The sequence below is a fragment of the Grammomys surdaster genome, unplaced genomic scaffold (genome assembly GCF_004785775.1).
Source record: "Grammomys surdaster isolate TR1022 unplaced genomic scaffold, NIH_TR_1.0 98, whole genome shotgun sequence".
Lineage (NCBI taxonomy): Eukaryota > Metazoa > Chordata > Mammalia > Rodentia > Muridae > Grammomys > Grammomys surdaster.
Genome location: NW_021604577.1, coordinates 404,479 through 426,028, shown reverse-complemented (window position 1 = coordinate 426,028; position 21,550 = coordinate 404,479). Strand labels below are relative to the sequence as shown.

At 40.2% G+C, this 21,550-nt stretch overlaps 1 protein-coding gene and 1 pseudogene across 1 annotated transcript; one reads left to right on the top strand and one right to left on the bottom strand.

Moving 5' to 3' along the window:
• Positions 1 to 272: 272 nt before the first annotated feature.
• Positions 273 to 18,349, bottom strand: Sav1 (salvador family WW domain containing protein 1). The gene is made up of 5 exons (XM_028782299.1): positions 18,230 to 18,349; positions 16,049 to 16,495; positions 10,328 to 10,598; positions 4,252 to 4,395; positions 273 to 1,449 (listed from the first exon to the last, which is right to left on the bottom strand). The coding sequence occupies exons 1-5, from the start codon at positions 18,321 to 18,323 to the stop codon at positions 1,242 to 1,244; spliced, it is 1,164 nt and encodes a 387-aa protein (XP_028638132.1). The 5' UTR covers positions 18,324 to 18,349; the 3' UTR covers positions 273 to 1,241.
• LOC114633700 lies at positions 5,385 to 7,350 on the top strand (annotated as a pseudogene).
• Positions 18,350 to 21,550: the final 3,201 nt, after the last annotated feature.

Here is a 21,550-nt window from a genome sequence, read left to right as displayed (position 1 = left end):
AGACAGTTTTAACTGTCTCAGAAATGGTGATGAAAAGTAACTGAGACAGAAGAATGTGTGCAAGCTGGCAGGCTGTACAAAACGTTTACCCTTTACAGACAGCTGGCCGTAGGCTCAGTATTCCATCCCTTTATAATATCCCAGCAGTCATACTTTAGCTTCAGCTTCTCTTTTCATTATAGGCTTGTTGGTTTGTGGACCTTCTGAACAGAAACACATCAAACATTATTCTAAATCTAAAACACCAAAACATGCACTCAAGGACCAGACAGTTTCCACAAAAATATATTTAATAACCTGTTATATAAAATCACACACAAAATTTTATCAATAATTCAAAGTCACTTCTAACAGGGAGTGCTTATATTTAGGAAAAGAACCAAAATATATACATATTCACAACATTTGTAAGCACAACTGAGAGCTATGAAACTCAAGTGTTCATCACTAATTATGAACAACCATTAAGCCCAAAGCAAGAATAGGAAGGAATGACCTGTTTCTAAAACCTTTATGACAAATACTTTTCAAAGATAAAAAAGGCAATATAAAATTTACTTAAGTGACCAAGATTTCTTATTGGATCCCTGATTGTCATTTTTTGGCAGCTTAGCCCAGCCTGATGGAAGGCAGTGTTCTGTGTGTCAGGAAGCCTGTGGTGTGTCTCACCAGAGCCTTGCTAACTGTACTTATGTGCTCTGGCTCGAAGGAAGGAAGTATTAGCAACAGTTGGCACTAAGACACATATATTTATTATATTCCTGTATTCCTGAATGTAGTCCTGAAATACGTTATTTCCCTCCTTCAAAGGTGTTCCTTCCATTAGGGAGGAGATGGAAGTAGATGACCACACGTAGCATGTACAAGCTCATCACACGTTAACACCACACGGAGCAAGTGATCACAAATGTGTTCTCATCCTCTTCCGTTTTCTTAACAAGAAGGGTGTGTCCATAAAAGTCAGAGTGACTGTTTCCTATTGGATGCCTGTTTATGATGATGTTCTCTTCCTGTACTCCTTTTCATCCAGAGTCTCCAAAGCAGTTTCCTAATACAGCATTTGGTAGCATATGCCATAGTGGCTTTTTAAATGATAAAACTTTCTTGGTTCAATAAAAGAAAAAAATTTGATAACAAAACATATGTAAAATAGTAAGTTGCCTTTATTAACCAAAGAACTTGTTTGCAGTCATTTATCTGAAAATATTTTAAAGCTCTTACAAAACTTGGCTTGTGATAAGTTAACTTAAAAACTTCTTGCCATGCTGCTGGGCATACCACTGCTGTCTCTGCTTGCGGTTTTCCAACTCAGTGAGAAGAGCCTGTCTGTAGGCCTCGTACAACTTAACAATCTGTTCCAGTTCCTTCATAAAGAGCAGCTTCAGCATTCCCTGGTATGTGTCCAGGTCAGCCAGCTGGAAGAGCTCCCACTTCAGAATGTGGTCATATCTGTTGTAAAATATGTTAATAAGATAAGACATAAATGTGCATTTACAACAATAAACTGGTCTATTTTTATAGATATTTTTATTATATGTAAAACTAAGCTTTATTCTAAAATATCTGAGTTAGTAAAACTTGCTATTTTTTTTTTTTTTTTGAGCTGGGGACCTAAGCTGACCTTGAACTTCTGGATATAGGCTGTCCCTCTGCCTCACATTTCTCAGTAGCTGGGAATACAAGAGCATGCTAATACACACGGCTCTGAATATACTATCTTCCCCCCTTCCCTCTCTTTCTTAAAATTCATTTCCAATTTTTATGTGTATGAATGCTTGACCTGCATGCATGTAAGTACACTGCACGAATGTAAGTACACTGCACACTGGGTGCCTGAGAAAGCATCAGATCCCGTGGAACTGGAGTTACAGTTTTAAGCCACCACATGGCTCCTAGGAATTGAACCAGGGTCCCCTACAAAAGCAGCAGCACTCTCTCTACAGCCCTAAGTACATTAATTTTTAATTGAGAGAATCTTTTATTTTAAGATTTATTTTTATGTGTATTGGATGTTTTTGCCCACATGATATGTCTGTGTACCACATGCATGCTTGATACCCATGAAAGACAGAAGAGGGCACTGGATCCCCTAAAACTGAAATTTCAGACAGTGATGAGCTGTCATACAGATTCTGGGAACTGAACTTGGGTCCTCTATAAGAGCAGCCAATGGTCTTAACAACTGAGCTGTCTCTTCAGCCACAAATGTACTGTTTTTTAAGGAAGGGAAAAAACTGTTAAATATTACTTCAGGCTAAAGAGTGCCTGTTTATTTTAAAAATCAATTATAATATTAGTCCTGGGTAACCATTAATACAATTCCAGACTATAGTGGTTCTGTAATTTCCAGAAAGCACATCCTATGCTCTTTATAAGTTCATAAGTTAATGTTGAGAACTTAGAATACTTGAGAGCATACTGTGCTCACAAGTGGTAATAGAGAAAAGCATGTAAAGTCACTAGTGGCATCAGTGCTGGCAAACTGACAGGTGTATATGAGGAACACTGTTCAACTACAACAGAGACAGAAGATAAATCATTATATGCAGGCCAAGTATTCCTCAGGATAAGTAACAAGAATAAAACAGCAAGAAGACAGGTTTGGAGAGATAGCTCAGAAGTTAAGAGCATGTACTACTCTTGAAAAAGACTGGAGTTCAGTTCCCAACACCCTTATTAGGTAGCTCCCAACCCCCTATAACTCCAGCTGCAGGAAATCCAATACTTTCTTTTGGACTCAAGCTACATTACACATATGTGTGCACAAACACACAAACATAATTAAAAATAAATTCAAGAACTAAAGAAAGAAGAAACTCTTTCAAAATGAGAGAATAAACTGAAGAAAACTCCACAAGGTGACATCATGTTGATTATACTTATGTGTGTCTTGAAAGGCCTTTAGTCCTCCTTCAGTGCTTAAGTGGCTCAGAATAAGTTGGAACTACAAAACTTACACTTTGAAAAAGAAATCAAGAGACAGCAGTCTAATTCAGTTTTCTCATTTACAGATGAAAAACTCTGATAGCTTAAAAAAAAACTCTTAATTATCTCCTATAAAAATGTATAGTGACCAACAGTCCAAGAAGGCAGAGAAGTGTGGACCAAGGAGCTTTAGAGTGACATTTTTTTAGGGTGACTGTCCATTACTAGAAGAATGTAAATACAGTAAATCATGTACCTATGTGATTTTGAGGTCATTTCTCAAATCACTGCAGGGTAGAAATAAAAGGAAGCTTTATGTTGAATTTATTTTTAATAATCACTTATGTCCTATCTAATGGATACTTTGGTAACTCATTTGCCATTTTATTCCAAAATCTGTATAAAAACATATATGGCTCCCCAAAAAATAAAAGTGTAGTGAGCAGTTCCTGCAAGCTGTCCAGGCTGCAAAGGGCCACACAGTTCCATCCTCTTGGGTGTGTGTCCCAGGAACACCAGCACCGTGGCAAAGCTGCAGGCAAGCATTTTAGTCAACTCCCACTTTTATTCTATTACTTGAGGATTGAAAACGTACTACTAGACTAATTTCCTTGCAGTAACCTGGATGTTCTCTTTACTGGGCACTATAACTACTCCTCATGAACAGGAGCTGGAGTTGCATGAAGGAGTGTTACAATGCATTTCAAGTGTCTCCCAGCACACCTGTCATTCAGATAGTTTCATTTACTCATGATTTCACTGAAATTCCTAACAAAGAACTTAATCTCAGAGTGTCCTGCTGTGTTTCACCAGAGTACCAAGCTCTTAAGTGAGTATTCTTGGTTATAAGTACTATATCATGTTACATGTTAATGTCATATAAAAATATAAAGAAAACAAAAATTAAACTTGTAATATTTGGTATTCTTATGTATCCATTACCAGAGGTTTGTACACAAAGTAATTAGGATTCAAACATCTTTGAAGAATATTTACTTCTAATCAGAGTCAAACTTTATAATTTCTGATATCCTTTCTTAAATGTTACATAGAAGTCCAATATTTTGAGAAAACTACAATATTTTCTTTGGGAGGGGGTGGGGGGTTCTCTGTGTAGCCCTGGCTATCCTTGAGCTCAGAGAGCTGCCTGCCTCTGTTGTATGTCCTAATCCCCATCTGTGTCCTATCCCCACTTCCATCCCCTCCACCCCTCCAGTGCTGAGATTAAAGGTGTGCCACTACCACCTAATCCATACTGGCTTAACATGGAACTTAAGTCCCGCTTGTTAGAGACCCCAAAGATACTCATGCTGTGTTCTCACTTACTTCACAGGGGCTCGGGCATAAACCTGAAGCCAGTCAGGAATTTCTGCAGTATGGTAGGGATTTGCAGGGACCAGAAGAGACTGATTTCTTTCAGTTTGCTGTGGCTGATACGTGATGGGTGGGGGCTGATCATACCGAGGTACACTGAGAAGAAAGAATTGACATTTATTAAAACAGAAGCCCTTTACCTAGGGTAGAAATTATGACAACCATACAACTTTTAAGAATCTTCTACACGCTTTCTGGCCAAACTGACTATCTTTCAGTTTAACAGGACTTTCCATGATAAAGGTCTGGATGATTTTTTTTAAAAAACTAGACTGTGTGGAAGTATACACCATCTTCTTTTGGAAGCTGATATGCTGCTAGTGGTAAACACCCAAGTAAAGGAGTAGAGATGGACTGGGGCAGCCCCCACTGTGGCCTGCCTCAAGCCCTAGGTCTGAGTCCTACTTTGGCACCCCGTCTCCCTTGCTTATTCCTCAGTCCGTGTGGTGTCCAGTCCTTTGGCCCAAAGGTCCCACACTCCACCTCCACCTTCGTTGCTCTCTGTGTTCCCCTGACTGAAGCATTTCTCCCTCAGTTGGCAGTCAGGCCTGACCCATGTAAGTGGGATGTGTTGATAACTAGGTTGCAATTGAGTGGGTGGAGTGGGCTGAGGGCTGGATGCCAATCCCAGGGTTACCTGAGCCAGAAGCAACTTTTGTGGGAATTGGAGCTGAGGAACTGAAGTGCCAAGATATGGGGGATACCTCCTGTCCCGTCCCCAACCTGCATGCTTCAGGCTAAGATATGAAAGAAAAAATTACTACTACAAGCCATGACACTTAGGTTTCCAGCAGCACCTGAGCTAGCAAAATACTGGCTAATAAGGTGATACAAGAAGAGAAGGGACCAATAGATACTTCCAGTGTTAATCACACAGAACACTACAAGACACCAATAGAGGCAGACCTACTACAGAAGGCAGCAGAAAGACTTGATGAAATGTTTTAGACAGGGTTGGCAGTGTATGTTGATCTTGCTAAAGAACAATTGATGCTTTAGGAATTTAATAAAGAAAGAGCTGTCTCTACTACACCGGTTCAAGGAAACATGAGATAGCTCATGAACTATCTCATATTCAGGGGGAACAGATCTTCTGTGGCATAGCACAAAGCAAAAGTCTTCCTCCACCACTTTATACAAACAAAAGTGGAGTGATGAAGATCTACAAGCAAAGAGAGCAGGAAAAAGTGCAAGAGTCCACAAAGGGGCCTAATGAGACAAAGACCAAGTGAAGCCTTGCTTGAGAGGACAGGTTATATTCTGGATATAACCATGGGATAGAGGAAGTATGGTGGTCTTCCACCAGACAGTGTGTATTCAGCTGTGCAACCTGGAATTGAAACAGAGGTTTTCTTGAGTAAAAATCCCAAGAAACTTGTATGAGGATGAGTTGGTGCCCTTTGGTGAGAAGGCTGGTCCTATCTGGGATTTATGTCTTATGGTGGAACCAGTCTCTGGTCAGAACAAAGACCATGCATTTATTACCTTCTGTAGAAAGGAAGCTGCCCAGGAAGCAGTTAAAATAAGCTGTGTAAGAACTATGAAATTTGTTCTGGCAAACACCTGGGCATGTGTATTTCTGTGGCAAACAAGACTTCTTATTAGATCCATTACAAAGAATAAAACCAAAAGAAACATTCTGAAAGAGTTCAGCACTCAGGCTTACCTGAGGGTTTGGTGGATGCTATTCTGTACCATCAACCAGATGACAAAAAGAGGAAGGAAGGGTGTTTGTTCTGCTTCCTTGAAGATCAAAAGTCAGCAGCACATTCCAGATGCTGGCTGATGAGTGGAAAAGTAAAAGTGTGGGGAAACGTAGTTACAGTGGTGGTGGTTTGAATAGGAATGGCCCCCAGGGACCCCAGATTTGAATGCTTGGTCACCAGGGAGTGGCACTATTAGGACATTAGGACGTGTGGGCTTGGAGAAAGTGTATCACTGGGGGCGGGCTTTAAAGTTTCAGATGCTCAAGACAGACCAGTGTCTCTTTCCCACTGCCTGCCAAACCAGATGTAGAACTCCCAGCCACCTTTCCAGCACCATGTCTCTGCCTGTACAACACCAAGCTTCTCACCAAGACAATAATGGACTAAACGTCTGAACTCTAAGCCAGCTCTGATTAAATATTTTCTTTCATTTATAAGAATTGTCATGGTCATGGTGTTTCTTCACAGCAATTGAAACCCTAATTAAGACACAGGTGAACAGGCTGACCCTGTGCAAGAACCAAATCCAAAAGTCATAGCTATGGTAGAAGTTTTATTTTTAAGAAACTTGGCTACTACAGTGACAGAGGAAATATTGGAAAACTAATTTTTAGAGTTTAAGATTATGCATGTGTTCATTTTGGAGACAGAAAAGCTGCTGTTAAGGCTATGGATGAAATGAATGGAAAAGAAACAGATGGGGCAGGAATTGAAATTGTCTCAGCTAAGCCATTAGTCAAGGAAAGAGTGCCAAGCTGCTGGACAAGCCTCCAGAAGCACTGCATATGAAGATTATTACTATCACCCTCCTTCAAATGAGAGGCCATGGTGGAGGGAGAGGTGGATATGGCTACCCTCCAGATTACTCTAGCTATGAGGCTACTATAATGATTGCTATGGTTGTGATTATCACAACTATCATGGAGGCTATGCTGATGGCTATGCAGTGAGAGGAAGAGGAGGAGGGAGAGGGTGTGGTGTTGCACCACCACCAAGGGAGCAGAGAGCAATACCTCTAAGAGGCAGAACTGGCTACTCACAGAGGGAGCATATTTGGGAACACCAAGAGGCTTAAGGAGTGGCAGAGGGAGTCTTGCAAAATAACAGAGAGGCCATGGTCCTTTGGAACTCAGGGCAATTGAGGTGCTGATGCAGGAGGCAAGAAAAAGTAGATGGGTACAACCTGCCTAATTCCAGGTGTCATGAGGCCAACAACCAACAGAAAGGGGTTCCTAACCCAGATCAGCAGCTGCCTCAACAAGGTGGTAACTATTCTGGTAACTATGGTTACAATAATGACATCCAACAATTTTATCAGGATATTTAGAAACAACAGTGGAAATAGACAAGGGTTCGAAAATGATACCAGCAAGATATGATTGGCTCTAGATCTACATTTTTCAAAACAAAATCGGTGTAACTGTTTGATCTTTAAGTTGTTTGCCATTTGTATTCAGAAATCAAGTCATTGAAGAAATCATTATTGTATATATATTCAGGCTTTCTAATTTTCTTCTTTTCATAAATACCCTTGGACATTATGGATTTACAGAGTTTCTTTGTTCTGGAGTTACAGATTTTTTTGTATTGAAAATAAGCTATGACTCTATGTTTTACATCCCTAGAAGCAGGTGTACTGGGTTTTTAGGTTGTTGTAACCTTCACAACCTTTTTGAAATCGTCCCTACAAAATTTGCTTGGCTTACATGCCAAAGCCTCAACAATTTGTTCTGTGATGTGACTGTTTTTCTAACTTCTTGTAAAATTCATGTAAAGTTTCAATAAAACTCAAAATCTATTTAAAAAAAGAAAGAAAAGTAAGCAAGCAACAACAACAAAAAACCCAAGTTAATCTCTTCTGTATTTTAATACATGTTTTTCTGGCTGGTATACATTCTTTTTAAAGACAGCCTCAATGGTGATAAAAAGTTGGGTCTTAGTTGTAACTTTTATACAAAGTTTAAATTATAAGTTTCTGCAAATTACTTGTAATTTGCTAACATATATATTGGAAAGGGCTATAGCTTTTCTCAAAACAAAAAACCAAAATCATGGTTTTCTTCCTCTTGTTGACTGGAAGCTGAGGTTAGGGTATGTTGTGCAGCAGGACTCTGCACTATGCCAGGTTAGGAAAACAACTGAGAATCGACTAGAGCCCATTTTAAATCGGAGAGAATTAAAAAGGATCAAATTTCAATTAGCTCTAACAGCCTGTGTAAGCTGAGCAGGGAGGAATACTTATATACATGGTGAGATGTTTGCAGAAGGGTGTTCTGCAAAGTGCTGGACACCTGAAGGCTCAAGTGAATTCTGGAAAACCAAACTGAGCTATTTCAGACATAAAGACAAAATTAAATGAAGCCTGCCTCTAAACATAAAAGATATGAATATTAAAAAGGTCAATGTTTTCTTAACCATCATTAAAATAAAGTCTAGAGTATATCATGGTTAATAGTTCATTTTAAGATATTTGTATGTACATCTCTGTCTCTGTCTCTTTGTCTCTGTCTCTGTGTATATGTACATGTACATATGTATACCCATGAGGCCAAAAGAGGGTATCTGATCCTCTAGAGCTGGAGTTACAGGCCACTGTAAGACACTGATAGAGGTGCTGGGTTATGTAGTGCAGGAGGACTTCTATGCCAAATTAGGAAAACACCTAAACTCAAGTCCTCTGAAAAAGCAGCAAGTGTTCTTGATGACTGAGCAATGTATCTCCCCAACCCCAGCAATTTAAAGACAACATAAAAATTACACTGAATTTTCAACAGTTTTTAATAAGTAGGTTCAAAAAGGAAATAGTAATTGATACCATATGCTTTGGAATCAAATATGCCTGTGTTTTTGTTTTGTTGTTGTTTTGAGACAAGTTCTCCCTAAGACTCTGTGTAGACCAGGCTGGCTTTGAACTCAGAGTTCCTCTACCTGTCTCAGTCTCCCAAGTACTAAGATTAAAAGTATGCATGACCATGCCCAGCCTATGTTTTAAATTCAGTTTAACCACTTACAATTTGTATGAAATGTGGGTAGAACTGTCTTTACTTCTCTAAACCTCCTTAATTAGGAACAAATACTCTTAACATTCCCAAAATTTAATGAACAAATGTAAGTCATAAGTTCTGTGTAAAGAGTATACCATATAATCAAACAGCTATTGATATTACTATGTGAACTAGAGTTCTGAGTCTCTCCTGCCTAATATCTACAGAGCTGCTGAGAGAAATAATCATTTGGAAAAATGTTTTGTGAACCATCAAAACTCTACAATAATACAAGGCTGAGATAAAGTTACCTTTCAAATCTGTTTGTAAAGACTACTACTATAAGACAGCAAACAATAACCATGGCTTTAGTTCTTCATGAAGCCATTCAATAAATGCTAAGTGCCATTAAATGTAATCATTGGAAAAAAGTTTCAAGGTTGAATCACTAAATATAAAAATATAAAATGTTTATAGCAGTATACTAATAGTGTCACCTTTGTAGGTAGTAACTCCCAAAATGTATTCTCATGATTTTAATGATTCTAAAAAAAATTTATCACTACCTACCATAACCAACAAACTGTATTAGACCAGATGATCCCAGGCAGTATCTATCAATGTGTTTATGACATTTTACCCCCTGTCCTCAGTTCTTGTACCTTAAACATTACAATGTAAACACTTTTTCACTATTAAGCTTATATAGTTTTATATTTACTCTGAAGTAGAGTGTTTGTTTTACACTTACAGCAATCTCAATTCGTCAATCACGTTCTAGGTGCTCAACAACCACATATGACAACTGACTACACTATTAGATAGCACAAGGCTTAAATATCATTCAAAACAAAACAGCCCAAAGAATTACTGGTTTATTTATTAAAAAGCTAGAATGTTTTGTTGCATTCCAACTTTTACTTCAGTAAGAAAAAACAAAAAATCATGTTTGAGGTTGAATAAAAACAGCAAGATAATGTCAAAATTTCAAAGTATACTTTGACTTAATAGGAGGTGGGTCTGACATGGGAATTTAAGATGAAGAGACAGGTGTTGTATTAGCTTGAACTTCTGGCTAGCTACAAAAACATTCTGACATCTCCTAATTGGAATATGATCACAAAGATACATTTGTTTCAAGTTGCTCAAAGAGAAGATACTTTTAAAAACTTATTAAAATTATTAATCACTAAAATATATTTAGAATAAATATAAATTTTGAGAAATAACTTTAAAATCTCAAGCTTCAAGATGCTTATCCCTTCCAAAAATGTGAGATCAAAATCTAACACAGAATGCTCTCAAAACAGATAGCTGAAAAGGAAGCCACTTGTTTACCTGGGAGCACAGGGGTGCCTGTACTGAGCCCTTTTATTTGTGTGATCCACATAATAGGTTCCAAATTCTGATGACTCCACTCGTTCCCACCCAGGAGGAAGTCCTTCTCGTTCAAGAGGATGACTCCAATGAGTTGTGTTTGTGTTATGATCTATGTAGTATTTTCTCCCTCTCATTGTCCAGTCCACAGACCAGCCAGGAGGAAGGGGTAAATCTTCAGATCCATGGTTGGTTAAATTCCCTAAAGATGTAGCAGTGACTCTTCCAATACCTGAGGAGAAAAGGAAATGGAGCAAGTATTCAAATATCTGTTAAATTTTATTATTATGTCAGTAATGGAACAAGTATTCAAATATCTGTTAAATTTTATTATTATATCAGTATAAAACTTCCACAAAATTCACATTACTATTAAATTAGAAAGAAGAGCTGAATTTTGAAACAATTATGAGTTTTGGCTTGTTTGAATCTTCTATCACCAAAGCACAGGAACAGTTAAATATTTATACTGCTAAAGGAAAAGTGAAGAGAGAAGAAATCTCAGTCAATATTTAAGATTTGCCATTTCATCTAAAACAAAACAAAAAACTTGTAAAACCTTTCCCAGTTTATAATTTAAACAAAAAAAATCTAGCTGTGCCCTAGAATTAAGTAAGATTATCAAGGCAGGTTATATAGTCAACATGCAAAAATATACATCAAATAGCTACATGCTGACCACAAGTAGAAATACAGTTAATGAAATAACACCACTTATAATGGCTCTAAAAATCAAAAAGTCAAATTTCCAACTATCTGAAGTATATATTTTAAAATATGTACTATATATTTTATATATTTGGCTAAGCAAAATGTTTAACTTTAAGAAATAGCAATAACCTCATTTTTCTTTTTTTTTTTCTTTTTTTTTTTTTAAAGATTTATTTATTTATTATATATGAATACACTGTAGCTGTCTTCAGACACACCAGAAGAGGGCATCAGATATCATTACAGATGGTTGTGAGCCACCATGTGGTTGCTGGGATTTGAACTCAGGACCTCTGGAAGTGCAGTCAGTGCTCTTAACCACTGAGCCATCTCTCCAGCCCCAATAACCTCATTTTTCAACTCCCTTAAAATTACACTGACAATCATAAACTGAAATTTCAGAATCCACTGTTTCTAGAAGAGCAGTGTCCGTCAGTCATTTCAGTATCTATGTAATCAGCAATGACAAAAAGTAATTCAGAAGAAACATTAAAATTAAGGTAAATGCTTCTATTCAAACTATGACATTCTAAAGGATGAAATGTAAGTTTATAAATAAATATAGATTATTGGAAGGTAGTTTAAAAACTGTATTCACTTAATATACAACAAACAAATGGTAAATGCAAAAAGCTAGTTACTACAGCATAGTCTTATAGAAAAGCTAGCAATAAACCAATATTGACATTGTAGGTGATTATGCTATTGGATACAGAGCAGAGGAGAGAAGAGTTCTGGACTACGGAGCTATACACACAAAGATGCTCTCTGCTTTCTACCTTGAGTGATTAAGAGACAAAGCCAGGCAGGGAGACTCTTGCCTGTAATCCCAGCACTTGGGAGACTGTGGTAGAAAGAATGCCACAAATTTGAAGTTATCCTAGGCTGTATAGTGAATTCTAGGCCAGCCTGAGCTAGAGGAAGACCTTTTCTCACCCCTTCTCACACCTCCCCACCCCACCCAAAACAAGGAGCAAAAAAAGTGCAGGTAATATGCTTCCTTTATATAGTTATACTTAAAATATTCCTGGGCTCCACTGTCCCAGACTTCCTGGTATTCACCTGTCTGTGAGCAATAATTTATGACAGAAAGGATGGTGTGTGATTTCTGATAGGAAGATACAAAAGGCCATGCAGCTTCTGTCCTTATGAAGCTCACGTGCTTCCCCTTGAATTACTGGGGGTGGGGGGTGGGGAGAGCCAGCTGTTCTAATGTCATAAATAGTGCATCTAATGAGGAACAGGGGCCTGCAGCTAAAATTAAAGTCTCTTGCTAACAGCTTTGGTAGTGCTCTCTAAACTATGTGCATCTAAGGAAATGGATCTGACTGCCCTGGTGAAACACTGACATAACTGAAACATGAGAGAGAGGACTCGAGTCAGAAACAGCCAGCTGAATTGCTTCTGATATCATATCCACGTAAACTCAAATGTCTGCTATGTCACAGAGTTTAGAGTAACATATAAAAGAAAACCAATAGAGTTGAGGAAAAAATATATGTACACATACCTGTATATATACACTTATTTTCATAAGAATGCTAAAATATAAGAATTCCACAAAAGTTGATGAAACTGGTTATTTAGAGAAGGAACGGGATAATGGCAGAAATGATTTTGTATCCCAGAATGGCCTGGAACTCTGCAGACCAGGCTGATCTTAAGCTCACAGAAATCTGCCTGCCTCTGTCTCCAAAGTTCTGGGAGTAAAGATGCAAGCCACCGCACCAGACAAATGACTAGCCTCTTAATTGTCAATTGAAACGACTACCTGCAGTGTGAATGTCTGCAAGCATGGTAACACAATGTGAATATACAGACTCTTGATACCACACAGCAAAACACTCAACATGCTTAAAGATGGTGGAATTTATGTTTCACATGTTCTACAATAAAAATTTTAAAGCAAAAAGCAAAACCTAGAATCTTCATTTAAATCATCAATAGTATAAATTGATGTTAACTGTTTCCAAAACAAATCCCAAAATGTCTTTCCTGGATTCCTCCACTGAAAAATCTGGAAGCAAAAATCCATCCAGTTACAAAAATCCAAGTTGCAATCTCAACACTATGAATCCAAATACCCGAAAAGGAACCAGAGCTCCTAGAGGATGCCTTGAATCAATGGTTGATTCTAAGTCTGACACAGAACAGGCACAAAAGGAGTTTGGAACATCCAACCATCAAGGCACAATAGAAAGCACAAAGAACAATAAAGACCAAAGAAAACCAGGTCTTGAGGGGACCCGAGTGTCCACTAGAGAGCAGTTCAAACAACAGAAGTACCCACCAAGCAATACAGTAACCCTAAAGCCCACAAATTCACCTTGAAGAAACAAGTAGACCTAAGTCTGGGTCAGGAATCACAGGATGAGCTTAACATTCTGTAGTCTCAATTACTATGAAATAAAATATACAAGTCACCTATAAAGTCCAAAGTTGGAACCACAAGGTGGAAGGAGACAACCAATTCCTGAAAGGTGTCCTTTAACCTCCACACATGCCTATGCCCATGAACATGCAGGCTGAACAAGCCATAGGGAGCAAGTCAGTAAACAGCACCCCTCCATGACTTCTGCATCAGCTTCTGCCTCCAGGTTCCTGTCCCATTTGAGTTTCTGTCCTTTCTGCCTTCAATGTTGATATGGAAGTATAAGCCAAATAAACCCTTCACTCTCCAAATTGCTTTGGTCACAGTGTTTTATCACACCAAAAGTAATTCAAACTAAGACAGATGTACTTTTTAAAAATTAAAAGCAAAAATTTTTTCTTTAAACAAGACTCAGAGCTGGGTGGTGGTGGCGTACGCCTTTAATCCCAGCACTTGGGAGGCAGAGACAGGCGGATTTCTGAGTTCGAGGCCAGCCTGGTCTACAGAGTGAGTTCCAGGATAGCCAGGGCTACACAGAGAAACCCTGTCTTGAAACAAACAAACAAACAAACAAACAAACAAACAGACTCAGAATGGAAGCCTACTGACATTAAAAGCAGATGTTGGTTATAGCCTAAAATCAATCTTACATTTGCTTTGTTTTTTGAGACATGGTTTTTCTGTGTAGCTCTGGGCTGTCCTAGAACTTACTCTGTAGACCAGGCTGGCCTCAAACTCAGAGATCTGCCTGCCTCTGCTTACTTTTAATAATATTCCATTTGGAAATTAACTTGTACTTTCTTTGTATATGTTGTATATATAGTATGTATAGAACAGTGTGGCTGTGTACATGTGCATACATACTAACACATGTTAACACATATGCTTGTGGAGGTCCAAAGAGGCTTATGGTTTAGATCAGGCGCCTTTCCTCGTTTGCTCTCTAAATACTTTTTGAGACAATGTCTCTCGATGAATCTAAAGCTCATCAATTCAGCTAGGCGGCTGGCCAATGAGCTTCAGAGATTGATCCATCTATCTCTGCCTCCAACTGCTAGGTTATAGGAGAAGCAGGTCACCATTCCTGGCAAGGTTTTAGGGATCTGAACTCAGGCCTCACACTTGCTCAGCTGATACTCTGCTGACTGAGATATCTCCCCAGACCTTGTACTTCCTTTCTAAATGTGATTGGAATGCTGTTTTAAAGTCTGCCTTTATTGTAAAAACCATGTCCTATTGCTCTACATAGAAAAGACTGGTAGAAACTTATAGTATTTCCTCAATTACATTTTACAAATTGGAATTTTAAAACAAGATTTCAACTTTGTATTTAATTTCTTCATATTTAAAATATGGGAAGTTAAGGACAAAAAGAATTACAGGTTGAGTATCCCTTATCTGGATGCTTGTGACCATGGTGTTTTAGATTTGAAATTGATGCGTATGTAATATACTGGGCAAATGTACCAAATCTGAATATCAAATTCATATATGTTTTATATTTCTCTTAGAAAAACAGACTGAAGATAATTTCATAATAGTATTTTCAGTGCAGCTGCCATTTTGACAGTGAACTATGAGGACTTACTCCTGTAATCCAAGCACTAGGTAGACAGAGGCAGGAGAACTATTGCAAATTTGAAACTAGTTTGGGCTACACAGTGAATTACAGACTAGTCTCAACTATACAGTGAGACTGTATCTTAAAACATACACATATGCATACACAAAACAAGTTTTAAAAAATTGCCTCAATGTGTCATGTTCATGCTCAAAATATTTGGATTTTGAAGTGTTTCACAGATCAGATTTCTGGAGCTGGGATATTCAATCTATCTGAGCTCTCAGTGAAATGTGAAACTGAGTGCAAAGAACTGAATAAACCTGTGGGTTGTTAATCCTCTGAGGGTCGAATAACTTTTTCACAGGGGTCGCCTCTAAGACTATCAGAAAACACAGATACTTACATTATCATTCTTAACAGTAGCAAAATTTTAGTTGTGAAGTAGCAATGAAAATAATTTTATGGTTGGGGGTCACTACAACATGAGGAACTATATTAATCCCTACCTTGGAGGAGTACTTCCAGGTCAAGGGGTAAAGGAAGTGTCAGATTTCCTGCCTGTTATAAAAAAGGGCATGTTTCACACATAATTAGCCATATGGTAAGTCTCTTTGACTAACCTGGGAAATAGTAATTGTCTATAAAAAGCCAAAAATATGCCATAGAAAACAGACACAAGAATTATGTCACTCATTATAAGTTAAAAACAACTAGCAAGCCGGGCAGTGGTGGCACACGCCTTTAATCCCAGCACTTGGGAGGAGGAGGCAGGTGGATTTCTGAGTTCAAGGCCAGCCTGGTCTACAGAGTGAGTTCCAAGACAGCCAGGGATACACAGAGAAACCCTGTCTCGAAAAACCAAAAAAAAAAGAGGGGAAAAAGAAAAAAGAAAACAACTAGCAAGCAGGAGAAAGAAAGAATGGCAAAATGAAAAATTTTTCCCCCTAGGAATATGTTTCTGTTTTGTTTTGCTTTCCAAGAAAATCCACTTTTAAATTGAAATATCAGTATGAATAAACCAATGTGCTGAAGTTACCTGAAGTGTGCCTCCCCTGATTCTGTGGCATTCTCTGGAAGAGATCATGGTTATACTCATAATATCTGTAGTCTTCTTGTGCACGATCTCCAAGTGGCCGCCTTCTCTGACTATCAAAAAAGTTATCTGAATAAAAGTATCGGGAACCAGAGTCTCCATTTTCAACAGCAAAATTAACTTCTGTTAAAAATGACTGTGATGAGCCATACTCTCGAGGAACATCTGCTAGGCTCCTGACAAGATAAGAAGAAGGTGCAGACAGTCTGTTGCTTTCTCTTCTCATTACTTCATGAGGTGTCCTTTGAATTGGAGTTCTCAGAAAACTCTGGTTTCTTGAAATTACACCATCTCCAGAAGCTGAGAAAGCACTAGCACTTGAATCTGGAAGACAGAGATCAGTCCGTCTGGGAATTGTTGGACCGTGCCGAATGAATGAAGGCATGAGATCTACAATAAAACAAATATAATCACCATTTCACTAAGTCAGTACATGCTTCTAAAGTTATTTATATCTACTATCCTGACATCAAAATAGCAAGCAAAGGGCATAAGAATAATTTTAAATTTTAAGACAATACTAGAACTTTAAGATTATTTTCCCAAGCAAATACATTTACAATCTGCATTAATGTGCAGGTGTAAACTCAGCTACAAATAAATGTATGCTGCATATTGCCATATATAATATGATACAATGTCACTAAGACTGAAAATAATTTAATAAAAACCAATGCTGTCACCAGCATCATGTATGACCAGAGTTTGATGTTTTCACTTGATTTAACTATCACCAAGACTCTTTCTTCACACAAATATAGTCTCATTAAAATAAAAGTGTTCTCCAAAAAATGCAAAGTCAGATTTCTTGTAAAAGATTTCTTTATTAACAGTTTTGTCTCCCTACTAGGAATTACCCAGTTCTAAACACATTATCAAAACTTGAGTGGAAACTGAAAAATAAAGTCATCTAATTCCAAAGATGCTCACAAATGCTAAATCTACTGAAAAACGCTGGAAAAAAAGTTATGGCTCCTTTAAGAGCAGATAATTCAAACCAAGATAATGGGCTGCTGAAATCAGAATGTGCGAGCTTATATATTCTTAGAGAGAAAGCAACTGCACTTAAATCATGAAATCTGGACACAGAGCACATTGTCTGAATTCATTAAATAGATGTTACTAAGGGTGTCATAAGCTAACATACAATAACTTAATATTAGAATAATTGACAGTCCATGACAGAAACTCTGTATCAAGTCATTCACTAAAAGATTCTTACAGATTGCATGACTTCAAATGATGTTTAATAAACTTTATTTGAAGCAAAAAGCAAGCTATTAAAAATGGTTTCAAGTTACTGACACATCCACCCCACCAACTTTGTTGTTAAGCACTACAATTACTAACAGAACCTGTAAAGGTTGACACATGGCCACAATGGAAAAAGCAGCTATCCACCCCTTTCTGCATGATCTTGGGCAAATACTAGGAACCTCTGTGAACAGCTTTCCCAATTACAATATGAGGTAATGCTTAATTTAAGTCACAAGCTTACTTCCAGCTTCCAAGAAGGAAACTTACACAAGGGGCCCACCTCCTAGAATGAGAACCAAAGAATTAGTTCTCAGAACTATTCCAACTACCCAAGAATTTAAAAAAGGAGAATCAAGACGTTCAAGTCAAAAACTCAAATATTTTAAACAGAGAAGAAAAGCTATGGGGGGGGGGCGGAACATAAGCTGGAAAGAGGGATAAAGTTAGTAACTTGCCTGCTACGGCAGAAATTATTCTGAGTACTTTGCTTCTTTTTTTTTTTTTTTTTTTTTTTGGAATTTTAGGAGCAAAACCTAATCCGAATATTTTAGTGGCTCGTCTGCTCTGAGAAATGAGGAGGCTCTGGGTAGTGGCTACAAGTATCAGGCTCTTCGCCTCACAAGTGTGTGTCCCGCTGCAGGACGAAGGAATCCAGTCTTCTGTGTGTGTGCTACTTAGGGCACCGGAGAGTGGCGCCCGCGACGGTCGCAAACACGGGGCACGCCCCGACGTACCCAGCAGAGAGGTGCCCGGGTTGGAACACTTTTTCTCCAACACCACGGACAGCCATGCATTTCCCAGAGTCTGTCTTCCAGCACCACCCGAGGCAGCGCTGAGTCCCCACCCGTCACCGCCCTCGATACTCACTCCTCAGCAGGGGCGACGTCTCCTTCTTCACGTACTTGCCCTGCACCTCGGCCGGCTTAGACACCTCGTTTTTGGTTTTTTTGCGGGACAGCATCCTCGCGGACGACGCCCGCCGCCGCCCCAGCAGCCTCGCTAGGGCCGCGAGCCCGTCGCCCGCCGCCGCCTCCCGGGCCGGCGCCGCCTTCGCCTCGGGTCTCCGCCGCCCGCGCCCGCCCGCAGGCTCCGCCGCATGTTGGCGGCGCTAAGCGCGCCCGCCGCCGCTCAGTCGCAGGGCAGCTCCTCCCGGGAAGTCAGTCGGCTCAACGACGCCGCCCGAGGCCGCCTTGGGACAGGGCCGCGGCCGCCCACTAGGGCCATGGTCCGCAGCCGGGAGCCGCTACCGCTGCGGCCACCGCCTACGTCCGGTAAACTTTCCCCGCGCCGCTGGGAATGCTGGGAAAGCCGACGCGCGCGGGCCGCCCCTCCCCCGCCGGGCGCGGACGCTGCTGAGTGAGGCGACTCGCGCCGGGCGGCTAACGGGCCGGGTGTGGCGACCACCGCGGCCCTCAGCGCGGCTCCGCAGGCCGGCTCCCGCCGCTGAGGACCCGGAGTCCAGGCTGTCCGGAGCCCGCTGGGCTGCGAGCAGCTCTCGCCTCGGACTTGTCGACCGCCCTGCTGGAGGCAGTGCTGCTCGCAGCCGCAGCCGCAGCCGCGTCCTGGTTGCTGAGGGAAGGCGGCCCTCGGGTGTGCTGGGTTGTTGGGGACGCAGGGCCGGACGACGACCAGGGCCGCACCTAGTAACACGGAGGCCTCTTCTGGTGACAGCGTGCCTACTGTAAAAATTGAGTCTCCGTTTCTTCTGTCCTCTTCTCTCCCCCAACGCTTGGCAACCCACTCTCTTTTATGCCCCCCATCCGCGCTACTTTCGGATTAAAAACACAAGATGGAGTTTCTACAACTCCTAAGATAAATTTGACGTTGATGTATTTATCTCGTCATTTTAATATGTATACTTAATGACCACATGCTTTCTCTTGCAGTTAAGTCTTAGAATCTTGAGGCCTTTGAGCACCAGAGTTCAGAACTGGGAGTTTTCTATCTAATACATCAGATTCTACTTTGTTCTCTTTAACTCACTCGGGTACACAGAATAACTTGGAAAATAAGATGGGACTCACTCCTCTTGACCAAAGTAAGGCTTTCATAATAAAGAGAATGTGCTTTAAACACAGAAGCAAAACACCAACCTCATAACAAGACACTGGAACTGCTCTTTTTTTTTAATCCATGCACAAAGAAGACTTTTTTAAATTTATTTTTATTGGATATTTTATTTACATTTCAGATGTTATCCCCTTACCCCATTCCCTCCCTCCAGGAACCTCCTATCCCATCTCTCCTCCAACTGCTTCTATGAGGATGTGCCCCCACCTACCCCCCAACTCCCACCTCCCCACCCTCAAATTCCCCCACACACCGAGTCCAGCCTTCATGGGACCAAGGATCTCCTCTCCCACCTATACCTGACAGGACCATCCTCCCTTGCGTATATAGCTGGAGCCATGGGTCCCTCCCTGAGTGTTCCCAGGCTGGTTGGTGGTTTAGTCCCTGGGAGCTCTGGTTGGTTGGTATTGTTGCTCTCCTCATGGAGTCACAAACCCTTTCAACTCCTTCAGTCTTCACCTCCTCGATTGGGAACTCCATGATCAGTTCAATGGTTAGCTGTGAGCATCTGCCTCTGAATATGTCAGACTCTTGCAGACCTCTAAGGAGACAGCTATGTCAGGCTCCTGTCAGCATGCACTTCCTGACATTCACATCAGCATCTACCTTTGGTGACTGCACATGGAATGGATACCCAGGTGGAATGGTCTCCATACGGACCCTCAAAGGAGACATTTTATCAGTTGTCTATCTCTGTGATTTTTTAATGAAATGTTTCCTTGTTAAAGGCCCCTATGATTCTATAACATATTTTATTGAGCACCCAGTATCCAAGGTGCTGTTTTAGGTGTCTGGGATATGACAACAAAGGTCCTGTTATGGGGAAGAGAGATCACAAAGACTAAAACTAGTAAACATAGGATGTTACACAGTGAGTGCTGAAGTAAGCATAAACGAGATCTCAGTTTTGGAAAGGGTGACAGATAATGAAGCCAGTGAGAAGTTGATGCTGGAATTAACTTGCCACACAGCTATCCGGAGTGAGACCTCGGAAGAGCAAACACAGAGTCACTGCAAGTGGTCATGTTTCTGGCTCAGTGTAGGAATAGCAAGAGGGCCATGTAGCTGAAACAGAGAAGAGTAGAGGGAAATGGAGTTCCTTGAACAGGCCACCCACTTAGGCCTCTGGAGTAGAGGAGAGACATATTTAATGCAATCACTTTGGATGCAGTGTTGAGAGTAGACTGGGAATGGGGTTTCAAAATAAGGGAGGTGATCAAAAAGTACTGCTAGCGTGCATATGGATAAAGGTGACAGGACAAGCAGTAAGTGATTGTAGACATCTTAGAGATGCGGCAGGGTTTGCTGACAGATTGATGATGGCATTAGAATAAGAACAAAGGGTTACTCCTTGTGTAAACCTTCATTACCTGAGTGGAGTTCATAGAGCATTGTCATCTGAGGAGAGGAAACACACTGAAGTATTGCCATGGTTCAGATACAAATGCTAACACTAAAGAGTTGGTAGTGTAGAAAGAGAACAGGCAAGGGTGAAACAGAAAAGACAATGGGCTTTTCTGTGAAGAATTTGAGGAAGGGAAGTAAAGGAGAAGGGGGTTGCCCTAGAATTCCCAAGGCTGACCTCAGAGGTGAGGAAAAATGAGGTTGTTGGGATCTTGTTACTAAAGATAGTTCCTTATTCCTGGGCTTTCCAGAGAATGAAACGAAGTATGCTTCCCACATGGATGAGGGAAAGAATCGGGATTTTTGTAGCTGGATGGGAATTCTGATATCAACTATGCTAATCTCATGAAAAAATATTATATGTTGTCTTAGATTACCTTCCTGTTTAGTGACAGAACTACACTAGTCACCTTTCTCCTTATTGTGACCAGATGTCTGATCAAACCATGTAAAGGAGAAAAGACTGATTTAGGGTTATGATTTTTAAAGGTTCAGACCATGGCCACTTGACTTCCTGTTTCTGGGTCAGTGGGGAGGGTCTCCATCATCACATGAGGTACTAGAAGCAGAGGAGCAGGAAGGCATCATGGACAAGTTCAATGGCTAGTTGTGAGCATCTGCCTCTGAATATGTCAGACTCTTGCAGACCTCTGAGGAGACATCTATATCAGGCTCTTATGAGCATGCACTTCCTGACATCCACATCAGCATCTA